Genomic DNA, 14,891 nt, shown 5'->3' with positions numbered 1-14,891 from the left:
ACCATGAACATGAAATCTGGATATGTGGAGATAAATGTTCTAATTGTAGGAGTGACAGTAACATGGTGTCATCACGATGATGTGATTTTGACACCACCATCTGCAAGGACATTTACAACAACATGATAAAAAATATCTGCAACCTCTTGAAGAACAACATGAACACAATTTACTGTATTGCATAACATATAGTATATAGTATATCAGTTATGTCTACGTAGGTTTCTCCCCACTTACAGTCATATCACACCAGTTTATTTATTGGTACCATTGTTTTGCCACTTTATCACTGTCCAGACTCTCAGACTTGCTTCATGGTACATGTTCTACAGAAATAATGCTGGCCAATGATCTGAGCCTACTTTTTCATATAAAATTGGATGTCCTTTATACAATGAAGACCTAAGCCTACGTTATCATACAAAATTTTATATCCTTTATACAATAATGACCTGAGCTCATCGAAACACTATAATGTAAGAATGCTACTTTATGGTGAACATTATTGGCTTAGGTTTGTATATTAAGATCTGTACCAAGTACCGTAATTTGCTGTATATATTGGGACACCTTATTTGTTGGCACACCATAAATTCAAATTTTAAGTAATAGTTTGTGCACTGTATGTTCTGGGCATTGGGTTGTTTTTAGTCATAAGTTGTGGAACACATTTAAATCATTTGAAAATTACATGTCAGAAAATGCACTAAAGATTAAATTTTATTAAAAAAGATTGATTAAACTGTACTTGTGTTAAAACTCTTTAATCCACAGCAGCATAACCTCATCATCCAAACCCTTCTATGGCACATGTTCAATCCATCCTTTCTGTGCATGAATATTTAAACTCCCTCATGCTTTGAAAAATTTGTCATTGAAGGCAACACATTTCCTGCTGTGGAAACTGCAGGGACTAAATTAATATCTTTTAAAATCTGCCACAGTCATGCAAATTCTCAAACTTTTGACCCTCTTCTTACTGACAGTCCATCCAGGAATGAGATCAAAGTACACTGGAGTTTTGTCCATAATAATAATTGTATTGTTGGTGAAATCATCTTTTCTTCAGGTTTTATCAAATTCATCTAATGATTTTATTTTGTCCTCCAAATCTTCAAAGAGACACTGGGTCATTGATGTCCAAGCACAAAACACTAGATTGTTTTGCTTTAAAAATTGTTCCACTGTTACAATTTATTTTCAAAATACCCTAAAATACCAGTATAAAGGAAACAAAATTGACTTTCCTGTTGGCTGACTTTGTGTATAAAAAAAAGAAAATTGGCACACTTAAAAGAATCTGAAGTTGGCTTGCATTATAACAAAGTAACCTTTATATCTGATATCTTGTTAGTAAGCTCAAACAATGACTTTATTGCTCACTGCCAGTTGTGTTAATTTACCACCTTGGATTCTATTTGATTGCTATTTGTAGTCATAATTAATACAAATGGGTGTTTGTGGGGTAAATAGTATATACATCAATATCTTGCTTTAACAATACTTTCTGTAGTGAATAGATTGTCATTTGCACTCACAGTGAATGTATTTTAAAATAATGATTTTATTTGCTAGATACTGTCATATAGTGAACATAGATATAATACAATGAACAATGTGTCATGTTGTCTGACATACGTGATACACACTACAGTATGGATGCATATGCAATACAAATGGAGTTCATTAATGCATTTTGTTCTTTAATACATTGCTTATGATGACAAAAAAGGAATAAATAATAACAATATAAGGTTAGTTTCTTTCATTTTTGTTTTCAATTAAGCATTTTGTTTTATTTTATTGCAATGTGCAGTGTGTGTGTGGGGTGCAAATTCAACAAATTTATTTTATTTCTCATGTCTATGGACACATGACCTAGGTGAAAAAATGTTTCACCCTATATTCTGGAACACGAAAAAAATTATTTTATTGTGTCTGAATATTTACAATAAATATGGTAACTCGATATCAGATAAAATATACCAAATAATTAGGGTATCCAGAGTAGTTTGAGACTCTTTGATCACATCTGTTCAATAAAGCTTTTATGATCATGTGTAAAATATATGCTAATTGATGTTGTAACTTTATTTATTCCAATATGCTTAAAAACATGATGTCTCTAAAAAAATTGTCAGATTGAAAAATATTGTAAATTTGTAAAACTTCATGGGAAAAATGGAAAGTCCAGACTGTATGGATTCATGATCTAGAAAAAATCGGTACTGGCACGCTAAATGTGTTGAAATTATAATGAACACTGATTAAATGTCATTGGTTCCATTTTTACTTTTAGCTGAAAGAGCATTAGACACCATGAACTTTGAGACCATGAAAGGCCGACCTATCCGAATTATGTGGTCCCAGCCTGATTCCTCATTGCGCAGATCTGGTGTTGGCAATGTTTTCATCAAGAACCTGGACAAGAGCATTGGCAATAAAGCTTTATATGACACATTCTCTGCCTTTGGAAATATCCTCTCTTGCAAGGTAAATTTTATTTTTATGAGTTTAACCAGTTGTTTAATGGAAAATCACATGGCCATGAATGTGATCTTTCAGTATGGAGAATCTGGACTCAGTTTCATGTATGATATTGTACACAAGTTTTGTTAAAATCAATCTCCAGTGACTTTATAATTCTCCCCAGAGATGCTGTCACTTTTCTTTCTCTAACTGTGTGTGTCACTTTCTGTCTTCTATACTGCGCTTCACTTCACAGACTGACAATCCTGGAAACATTTGCAAGCAGTGGAAAGAACAACACAAACTTAAGTTAAAATACCTGGACTCCCATTTAAACAGAGATGTTGATCCCTACTAGCTGAAGAGTGCATAATTCAGGTGTATCAAATAAAGTTCTCTATCTTTCAACTGATGTTGCTGCTTGAGAGCTCTGGATCCGATTGCATGATTTCTATTATTTGATACTTAACACAGTTTATGTTGTGGTCAGATTGCATGATTTCTAATATCTGATACTTAACACAGTTTATGTAGTGGTCAGATTGCATGATTTATGTTATCTGATACTTAACACAGTTTATGTTATGGTTATGGTCAGATTGCATCATTTCTATTATCTGATACTTAACACAGTTTATGTTGTGGTCAGATTGCATGATTTCTATTATCTGATACTTAACACAGTTTATGTTGTGGTCAGATTGCATGATTTCTATTATCTGATACTGAACACAGTTTATGTTGTGGTCAGATTGGTAAATGTGTTTAGACATATGGGCATCCTTTTTGTAATGTATATCCCTGAGGTGTTCTTTTATTCTTACTTGAATTCCCTTTTATTCTCACCTACATATTGTTTCCACATAGATGGTATATAATTAATTAGATGACCATTCATGTGTTCCAATGCCCTCTTAATTTTGATTAACATTTGAAGTTTTTAAATGTGCTTCAAGTGGTATGGACAAGGCTTTAGGCCTTCAAAGGCAAATGGGAAATACAGTACACCTGCCTCCATCAGGCCTTCAAAGGGAAGCAGCAATACTCACAATACATTGACTCCAGCAAACTTTAAGGGGCAAGTAATAAATACTGACAGTACACCTGCCTTATCAGGCTTTCAAAGGCAAGTGGGGGATATAGTACACATGTCTCCATCAGGCCTTCAAAGGCATGTGGGGGATACTATCAGGCCTTTGAAGCTATATAGGGAATACTCATAGTACTTGTAGATATATTATCACATAAGCTGAAATAGTCATTATGTTTGGTACTATCCTAGGGGCTGAATTCAGATATGTGGTATGAGCAGTGTCGAGCAACAAGTTTGATGTTGTGCAAACTCTATCAGTCTGTTTGCTACACCCAAATAATATCCTGTCACTCTTACCAAAAACCAGATAATAAGTAAAAGGTCTCCCTTACCCAAACAATATCCTATCACTCTTACCAAAAACCAGATAAGTAAAAGGCCTCCCTTACCCAAACAATATCCTGTCACTCTTACCAAAAACCAGATAATAAGTAAAAGGCCTCCCTTACCCAAACAATATCCTATTACTCTTACCAAAACCAGATAATAAGTAAAAGGCCTACCTTACCCAGAAAGTATTCTGTCACTCTTACCAAAACCAGATAATAAGTAAAAGGCTTCCCTTACCCAGAAAGTATTCTGTCACTCTTACCAAAACCAGATAATAAGTAAAAGGCCTCCCTTACCCAAACAATATCCTATCACTCTTACCAAAAACCAGATAATAAGTAAAAGGCCTCCCTTTCACAAACAATATCCTGTCACTCTTACCAAAAACCAGATAATAAGTAAAAGGCCTCCCTTACCCAGAAAGTATTCTGTCACTCTTACCAAAACCAGATAATAAGTAAAAGGCTTCCCTTACCCAGAAAGTATTCTGTCACTCTTACCAAAACCAGATAATAAGTAAAAGGCCTCCCTTACCCAAACAATATCCTATCACTCTTACCAAAAACCAGATAATAAGTAAAAGGCCTCCCTTTCACAAACAATATCCTGTCACTCTTACCAAAAACCAGATAATAAGTAAAAGGCCTCCCTTACCCAAACAATATCCTATTACTCTTACCAAAACCAGATAATAAGTAAAAGGCCTACCTTTCACAGAAAGTATTCTGTCACTCTTACCAAAAACCAGATAATAAGTAAAAGGCCTCCCTTACCCAGAAAGTATTCTGTCACTCTTACCAAAACCAGATAATAAGTAAAAGGCCTCCCTTACCCAGAAAGTATTCTGTCACTCTTACCAAAACCAGGTAATAAGTAAAAGGCCTCCCTTACCCAGAAAGTATTCTGTCACTCTTACCAAAACCAGATAATAAGTAAAAGGCCTCCCTTACCCAAACAATATCCTATCACTCTTACCAAAAACCAGATAATAAGTAAAAGACCTCCCTTTCACAAACAATATCCTGTCACTCTTACCAAAAACCAGATAATAAGTAAAAGACCTCCCTTTCACAAACAATATCCTGTCACTCTTACCAAAAACCAGATAATAAGTAAAAGGCCTCCCTTACCCAAACAATATCCTATTACTCTTACCAAAACCAGATAATAAGTAAAAGGCCTACCTTACACAGAAAGTATTCTGTCACTCTTACCAAAAACCAGATAATAAGTAAAAGGCCTCCCTTACCCAGAAAGTATTCTGTCACTCTTACCAAAACCAGATAATAAGTAAAAGGCCTCCCTTACCCAAACAATATCCTATCACTCTTACCAAAAACCAGATAATAAGTAAAAGACCTCCCTTTCACAAACAATATCCTGTCACTCTTACCAAAAACCAGATAATAAGTAAAAGACCTCCCTTTCACAAACAATATCCAGTCACTCTTACCAAAAACCAGATAATAAGTAAAAGGCCTCCCTTACCCAAACAATATCCTATTACTCTTACCAAAACCAGATAATAAGTAAAAGGCCTACCTTACACAGAAAGTATTCTGTCACTCTTACCAAAAACCAGATAATAAGTAAAAGGCCTCCCTTACCCAGAAAGTATTATGTCACTCTTACCAAAACCAGATAATAAGTAAAAGGCCTCCCTTACCCAGAAAGTATTATGCCACTCTTACCAAAACCAGATAATAAGTAAAAGGCCTCCCTTACCCAGAAAGTATTCCGTCACTCTTACCAAAACCAGATAATAAGTAAAAGGCCTCCGTTACCCAAACAATATCCTAGTACTCTTACCAAAAACCAGATAATAAGTAAAAGGCCTCCTTTACCCAGAAAGTATTCTGTCACTCTTACTAAAACCAGATAATAAGTTAGATGATCTTCTCCATCCTAACTGTTTTGTTTTTGTTTCCTTCACACAACAGTTCTTTATGATCTGAACTCTTTAGGTCCATTCACTCTTTCAAGATTTAACAAACAGGGATAATAAGTAGAATGTATGAAACGCATCACAAAGTGATATGCTGAATTTTGTAAGTGTTCATTGGTCTTTCATATTATCCACCTTCTGTAGCACTATTTCCTTATGGCATACAAGTGCTACTCACTCCCCAACTATAACACTGTTGTCAAACTACAGCTCATCCATTCAGTTAATGATGCTAATTTGTAGTTTATTCTGTTGTTAAATTACATGCAAAATTCATTGCATATCATAACATTTTCATCCACGTTTTAATTGTGCCTTTATTTTTATGCTTCCATTCCTTTCTAAAAACTCTCATTTTCTTCTTTTTCTTTCCAGCCACATCATTATTGACACTCATTGCTCCATTTGTCTTAGGACTAATTATTCTCATCTGACGGCATTGATGGCAATGAGGAACAGTCATTCTCTGCCATTGAATTGGCTATCATGACTGATTCACTCTCATAGTTGGGTCTGTCATGTTGATAGCTGTGTGATGGTTACTATTTCCCATGATGCATCACTTCATGTTTCATTGTTCAAAATAATACAATATTTATCTGTTTTAAAATCCGCTTGTTTAGATTAAATATAACAATAAATATCCATGGGCTCTGAACCGAGTTGCAGGATGAAGAGTCCTGGACTCTGCAGTGATGGAATTTGAGAGTCCCCATACTATTTCTGAGTGTCCCTTGCATAAACTTGGTCCCTCACTTTCAGAAGCCTAGAAAGGAAAATGAGAAAGCATGTGCTCATTATTCTAGTAAATGTCAGTATTGAATTAATTGTCATTTATAACATCGCAATAAAAGAAAATATTTTCCAGTAAATATAATTTTAAGTTTAAAAATTATACATATAAATGGATATTTGTTTTTACCCCTTTGACAACAATAACAAAAAATAATAATAATAAAATAAAATAGTAAAATAATAAAATCAACAATTACCATATATCTTGGGACAAGAGAAAATAACATTTTTGTCTTCTTGTCCTATAATTTATGGTTAAACTTTTTGTTACCAAAACTTACAAATTGTGTTGAAATTGCTGCCTCCTACCCTGCATGTTACAATAATGTAGGAAAGTCAGTAAATAGAATGCTTATTTCATAATACACTGAAAGAAACAAATATTATATTGTTTATATTTTTTATTTTCATTCTTCATAGGCAGTTTCTGTACAAATGAAATGTATCCACCATCAAAAATGATATGGTACTGTGAAGTAGTGTGTGTATCAGTGTATCCATTATGTTGAGTAAATGATATGGTCCTGTGAAGTAGTGTGGGTATCATAGTGTGTCCATTATGTTGAGTAAATGATTTAGTACTGTGAAGTAGTGTGTGTATCATAGTGTATCAGTTATGTTGAGTAAATGATATGGGCCTGTGAAGTAGTGTGTGTATCATAGTGTATCCATTATGTTGAGTAAATGATATGGGCCTGTGAAGTAGTGTGTGTATCATAGTGTATCCATTATGTTGAGTAAATGATATGGTACTGTGAATTAGTGTGTGTATCATAGTGTATCAGTTATGTTGAGTAAATGATATGGTCCTGTGAAGTAGTGTGTGTATCATAGTGTATCCATTATGTCGAGTAAATGATATGGTACTGTGATTAGTGTGTGTATCATAGTGTATCAGTTATGTTGAGTAAATGATATGGTCCTGTGAAGTAGTGTGTGTATCATAGTGTATCAGTTATGTTGAGTAAATGATATGGTACTGTGAAGTAGTGTGGGTATCATAGTGTGTCCATTATGTTGAGTAAATGATTTAGTACTGTGAAGTAGTGTGTGTATCATAGTGTATCAGTTATGTTGAGTAAATGATATGGTACTGTGAAGTAGTGTGTGTATCATAGTGTATCCATTATGTTGAGTAAATAATATGGTACTGTGAAGTAGTGTGTGTATCATAGTGTATCAGTTATGTTGATTAAATGATATGGGCCTGTGAAGTAGTGTGTGTATCATAGTGTATCCATTATGTTGAGTAAATGGTATGGTACTGTGAATTAGTGTGTGTATCATAGTGTATCAGTTATATTGAGTAAATGATATGGTCCTGTGAAGTAGTGTGTGTATCATAGTGTATCCATTATGTTGAGTAAATGATATGGTCCTGTGAAGTAGTGTGGGTATCATAGTGTGTCCATTATGTTGAGTAAATGATTTAGTACTGTGAAGTAGTGTGTGTATCATAGTGTATCCATTATGTTGAGTAAATGATATGGTACTGTGATTAGTGTGTGTATCATAGTGTGTCCATTATGTTGAGTAAATGATATGGTACTGTGAATTAGTGTGTGTATCATAGTGTATCAGTTATATTGAGTAAATGATATGGTCCTGTGAAGTAGTGTGGATATCATAGTGTGTCCATTATGTTGAGTAAATGATATGGTACTGTGAAGTAGTGTGTGTATCATAGTGTGTCCATTATGTTGAGTAAATGATTTAGTACTGTGATTAGTGTGTGTATCATAGTGTATCCATTATGTTGAGTAAATGATATGGTCCTGTGAAGTAGTGTGGGTATCATAGTGTGTCCATTATGTTGAGTAAATGATTTAGTACTGTGAAGTAGTGTGTGTATCATAGTGTATCAGTTATGTTGAGTGAATGATATGGTCCTGTGAAGTAGTGTGTGTATCATAGTGTATCCATTATGTTGAGTAAATGATATGGTACTGTGATTAGTGTGTGTATCATAGTGTATCAGTTATGTTGAGTAAATGATATGGTCCTGTGAAGTAGTGTGTGTATCATAGTGTATCAGTTATGTTGAGTAAATGATATGGTCCTGTGAAGTAGTGTGTGTATCATAGTGTATCAGTTATGTTGAGTAAATGATATGGTACTGTGATTAGTGTGTGTATCATAGTGTGTCCATTATGTTGAGTAAATGATATGGTCCTGTGAAGTAGTGTGTGTATCATAGTGTATCAGTTATGTTGAGTAAATGATATGGTCCTGTGAAGTAGTGTGTGTATCATAGTGTATCCATTATGTTGAGTAAATGATATGGTACTGTGAAGTAGTGTGTGTATCATAGTGTATCAGTTATGTTGAGTAAATGATATGGGCCTGTGAAGTAGTGTGTGTATCATAGTGTATCCATTATGTTGAGTAAATGATATGGTACTGTGAATTAGTGTGTGTATCATAGTGTATCAGTTATATTGAGTAAATGATATGGTCCTGTGAAGTAGTGTGTGTATCATAGTGTATCCATTATGTTGAGTAAATGATATGGGCCTGTGAAGTAGTATGTATCATAGTGTATCCATTATGTTGAGTAAAAATATTGACATATTGATGATTGACTTGAAGCTGTTGTTATGACTCTGTGGTCTTGAACTAAGTAAAGTAAAAGCAAAACCAACAGGTTTAGTAAAATTCAACAAATAATTTATTTCCCGAGAATGCAAACATGACAATTTAAAAGGAACTTACGGTATTGTGAATTAAATCCCAAATATTCCTAAAATATAGAATCTTCCAAATCAATTCCAGTGGTGTTTCAAGTAAATTCCAATTTTGAATGTACTGATGTACTGATAGTCTTGAATGTGCTGATGTACTAATAGTTTTGAATGTGCTGGTGTACTGATAGTCGTACTGTATCATAATGATATTATCCAGATAAACAAAGCAGAATATTTATTGCATCAAATATATTGTACAGCAAAACATAAAATATAACAAGTATGAGTTGTTTGATAATGGAAGCAGTACTCCCTCATTGGTCTCAATATGAAGGGTTGTTTTATGGTATTTCCATGTTCTCCCTTTTGATGATTATTTTTGTTTTTCCTTTCAATAAGTGAAAAATGCTTTTGAAATAACATTGTGAATTGAATTTATCTTTGTTTTATCTTTAATTTTTGTAAATAGTTATTTGATCTTTTGATATATTTGTCCTGTATATCTCTCCCTTCAAGTATCTTTGCCTGTTGTGCCATTTTCCATGCCTTTATCTTTATCTCTGGTTTCTATTCATGAGTGATTGATGGCTAGAGGTCTTTGAGTTTAAATATGTGTTGTTATTTCTTCCTCTATTTATTTTTTTCTGTAGTGTTTTTGTTGTAATACTATTATCCCCTTTTTATGTACGAGGACAGACATACAATGGTTGCATTTTACTTACATTTGTATTATTTGAAAAAATATATAGTAAGATTCAAAGAATTATGCCTATTAATTGTCGTATTTTTCATACATGTATGCATGTATTGTTGCATCTCTCACCATCACCCTCATTCATATTTTGTTTGTGCATGCAGGGTCCTGTGCTATGGTTTTATGTGTTTATTTTTACACAGGTGTTGTCCTTTCTTTTTCTTTTTGTTTCTTATTCTTCTGTCTCTAATAATATTTTAAAACTTTCCTCTTAATTTGTATCATCTAGGCTCAAACATTCATCATGTATCCGTCTATGTACATACATTTATGTGGACAGTTATGCATGTTTGATTACAGGAGGCTGCAGGTTCAAAACCCGGCAGAGTCATGCCAAAGACTTTTAACAATGGTACTAGCAACTGCCTTGCTTGGCACTCAGCATTAAGAGGTTAGTGTTAGGACTGGTCAGCCTGGTTTCAGGATTATGCCACACTGCAGACATCGTAGCTATTATGACTGGAAAATTGTTAAAGCTATGTTAAAATTAAAAATCACACACACACACACACACTTATGTACATGTTATGTATATGTGTCCTTATAAAAAGATACTCCCATATATCTTTTATCATGTTTCTTTGTTCTGCCTCTTCTTTATTCAAATAGTGACATGATAATGTAAAAATGTTTGAATTTAAAGTATTTTGTACGTATTGCAAACGTCTAGTTGACAATATTGCACTTACATTTAAAATATTTTATTCTTGGAAAGTTTGCAGTCAGTAAGAATATGTGTGAAAACACTGTTCTTTTATTTTATTATTTTTAATAAAATTTAAATTTGAGTACATTTTTTGGATGTGAAAGAACATACAGTACACAGAGATCTTACTTTAGAAATTAATTATGTTACCAATTAATTATATGGTGTCTCAACATATACAATAGTTCTAATCCCAAGAAAGATCATTAAGAATGCTGTATGGTTTTCTTTGCAAGTAAAATAGCATCTCCATTCCGACATAAGAACAATATGTGTGTGTGTGTTTTTTTAAAAGTTGCAATCATTAAATGAAAGAATGTAACCCAAAAATATACTAGGCAGCATATGTGGAAAAACTACTTCAGAATAAATTTGTTAATTAATAAACAGTCGGCCATAAGGAGTAAAAGTGGGATAAAATGTCGGCACTATAGAAAGGATAAATTTGATCTTGTTACATGCCTGTTACATAAAATACATATCGCAGATCTGTACTGTGTTCAAGACGAATTATCACATGTTCAAATATCACCAGCTAATGGAAGTTTTGCTTTCTCTTTTGTTGGCATCAGTGTAATTTTTCATCCCAAGCCTGTTTCCCAAAATGTTAAAATTGATTCTTCTGACTCATTTTTATGAGTGAAAGTACTTTTCTGCACTATTTAAAATGTCTTTGGATACCTTTGGTGCCTTACAGAAATCACTTGTGTTGTTGAAATCATACTCTGAGAAAGCTCCCTTACTGTCTGATTTTTTTTTCAGGTCACTGTCACCAATTTAATATAAACACCACTACAAGAGACTAGGGCATTGTTTATTTGCCAACCAGTTACAGATGCATACATACACACTCAGTATAACATGGTTTCTTTGAAGTGTGTTAAGGTAGATTTGGTAGATATTTTACAATGAAAAGTATTAACTCTTAATTAGTCACACTGGCTCCATGTGTCTTTACTTAAGTCTAGCCATTAGTTATTTTGCAGATTGGCCATGGCCACAACATACTAAAATATGAAAGAAGGGAGCATCTAGGGGGAAAATGAGATGCATTTGGGGACTCAATGACAGGAATAACACTTTGTCCTTTGAGAATATCATGCATATTTGAGCTGAAAGTTCAGATCTTTGGTAGCCCAGAATATAAAAATAAATATTTTTGCATGGTTTATAACAGAATGCTCTACTCATGTTTTGAAATGAAAGAAGACCTTTAACAGTAAACTTTAAAACAGAAAATTGATGACTAGTACTTGATGGATCAGTCTAATATTTTTTCTCTCTGTGTTTCCAGATGAAAGTCTCATTGATAAATATTTAATCTCTTAATAGTTTTTAGTCTTAAAACTGTTTCAGGAATGTAGAATTTGGTTTTGGGGTTGAAAGACCTTGTGATTTCATACATTTCCCAGAGACATGTTTTTTAGGGTGACAGAAGTCAGAGCAAAAGAAAGCACAATGGAAATTCTATTTACTATATATTCCCTAATTAACACCCATGGGGGCATTACATTTTCCAGTGGTGTTTGTTTATTAGAGCACAATAATGAAAACTAAAGTTGTTCTTTTGATGTACTCTTATAAGGATCACATGTAAATTAGCCACTCAGTCATTGTAAATATCAGTGAAGTTAAAAAGATCAGTTGATCAACACATTTTCCCACTCAGCAGCTGGTTGAAGTAGGACTGGTAAGTATTTGAACTTGACACTCAGTTAAAGTCTTTGAACTTGCTGCCCAGGTAAAGTCTTTGAACTTGCTGCCCATCTAAAGTCTTTGAACTTGCTGCCCAGCTAAAGACTTTGAACTTGACACTCAGTTAAAATATTTAAATTTGCTGCCCAGCTAAAGTCTTTGAACTTGACACTCACTTAAAGGCTTTGAATTTGCCACCCATCTAAAGTCTTTGAACTTGCTGCCCAGCTAAATATTTGAACTTGACACTCAGTTAAAGTCTTTGAACTTGCTGCCCAGGTAAGGTCTTTGAACTTGCTGCCCAGCTAAAGTCTTTGAACTTGTTGCCCAGCTAAAGTTTTTGAACTTGCTGCCCAGCTAAAGTCTTTGAACTTGACACTCAGTTAAAGTCATTGAACTTGCTGCCCAGCTAAAGTCCTTGAACTTGACACTCAGTTAAAGTCTTTGAACTTGCTGCCCAGGTAAGGTCTTTGAACTTGCTGCCCAGCTAAAGTCTTTGAACTTGCTGCCCAGCTAAAGTCTTTGAACTTGACACTCAGTTAAAGTCTTTGAATTTGCCACCCATCTAAAGTCTTTGAACTTGCTGTCCAGCTAAAGTCTTTGAACTTGACACTCAGTTAAAGTCTTTGAACTTGCTGCCCAGGTAAAGTCTTTGAACTTGCTGCCCAGCTAAAGCCTTTGAACTTGCTGCCCAGCTAAAGACTTTGAACTTGCCACCCTATTAAAGTCTTTGAACTTGACACTCAGCTAAAGTCATTGAACATGCCACTCAGTTAAAGACATTTATCTTGCTGCCCAGCTAAAGTCTTTGATATTGTTGCCCAGCTATTGTGTCATGCTTAATGCTACATGCGTGCGTGTGACTTTAGTAATTTATATGTTGATATTGTTTGTACATTGTAACTGTGTGATTAACTTTGACTGCTGGAGCATTTTGTTGTAATCATGGTTTTGAAGCAGACAGGTATTGACAAGGACAGGTCTTACACTGTATCTTTTAAATATTTTGTTCAAAGGAAAGGGGAGTAGGTGTTAATTAGAGTGCTGGCATTAGTTAGGGAATATACAGTATTCGTGTTCCTTCTGTCATTTGCTTTTCAATTTCAATGCAGGTTTTTGCTGTGACACTTATTAATTTTATCACCAAGATTTGTTTTTATTTTGGAATAGTTTAATGTTTTGTGAGGCACAACAATATAAATAGTTGACTGTTTGATGTGGAGTAAAGTGCCTTGCTAGATGGTAAATAATCTTGCCCCCGTTTTACTAAACATCTTCAACTTTCTTCCTCTTATTGAGAGCTTTAGAATCTTTTGTATTGCTTGGTTTGGAATTATGAGTTTTCCAAATGCGTTAAGGATTAAAATATAGCAGTTCTACCTCACACTTTCCTGACATTAATCATTTTATCTCCAAACGTGAGGAATTCCTCAACTAGTTTTTAAAACAAAATGCCTTCCAGTGTACAAACAGAAGTGTTATTTTGATCCCTCATATTACCATATATACTTGTGTACAAGTTAGATCCAGTTCCACACTGTATAGGCCAAAATCTGCTGGCATATTCTTCAAGAAAAAAAGCCTCTTCCAGGTGTACAATTTTAAAACTAAAATGTTATTTTTGATCACTTATTCTACCATACATACTTGCATTCACATTACATCCAATTACAGACCTTAATTTTCTAATGCATTATCTGGGTTTATACCATTTGTTATTAGTAATCAACGGAATAAACAATATGGAGCTTGAACTGCAAGTTCATAATGCAACCAGATCAGGGTCTTTTGCAGTTATAGTGAGACTGTACAGTTATATCTACCTCACAAATATCCCATTATTGTCAGAAATAGCCAGGCTTAGTTAGTTTTCATGGTGTATCCTAGGAAAAGGCACTCGGCTCCCATTATCCAGCATCCTGGAATGATCTGGGATTTGAAATCCAGATTACCGTTTGGTTACTACTGAGCCAGCATTCAGTTGACTTTTGCAATCAGGCCTATTCTACATTCCTGATCACAAAAGGGGGAATTTCCATGAAAAATCTTGCAGGATTCAGTATTTTATAAATCTGTTCAATTATTGCTCTACTGAGGTAGGCACCAGTTGATTGAAAGGTGAAGATATTTTGTTTTCTTGGTAAATTAAAGTGAAAATTTCAGCCCAAAAGGTAACTATTATGCTTGAATATACCCCAAAATTAACCCCAAAGGGCAACTATTATGCCTGAATTATACACCAAAAATTAAGCCCAAAGGGCAACTATTATGCCTGAATTATACACCAAAAATTAAGCCCAAAGGCAACTATTATGTCTGAATTATACCCCAAAATTAAGCCCAAAGGGCAACTATTATGCCTGAATTTTACCTCAAAATTAAGCCCAAAAGGCAACTATTATGCCTGAATTATACCCCAA

The 14,891-nt window shown here is 34.1% G+C and overlaps 1 protein-coding gene across 5 annotated transcripts in view; it reads left to right on the top strand.

Moving 5' to 3' along the window:
• The window catches only part of LOC149787228 (embryonic polyadenylate-binding protein-like), a 79,774-nt gene that overhangs the window by 5,935 nt on the left and 58,948 nt on the right, over positions 1-14,891 (top strand). For all 5 annotated transcript variants that reach the window (XM_089977724.1, XM_089977725.1, XM_089977728.1 and 2 more), the window contains exon 3: positions 2,300-2,493. In XM_089977724.1, coding sequence (XP_089833850.1) covers positions 2,300-2,493 — 194 coding nt within the window. The remainder of the gene's footprint in view (positions 1-2,299; positions 2,494-14,891) is intronic.

This window comes from Sinohyriopsis cumingii, chromosome 12 (assembly GCF_028554795.1).
Source record: "Sinohyriopsis cumingii isolate HCF-2022 chromosome 12, ASM2855479v2, whole genome shotgun sequence".
Taxonomy (NCBI): domain Eukaryota; kingdom Metazoa; phylum Mollusca; class Bivalvia; order Unionida; family Unionidae; genus Sinohyriopsis; species Sinohyriopsis cumingii.
This window is presented reverse-complemented; position numbering and strand designations above follow the sequence as displayed.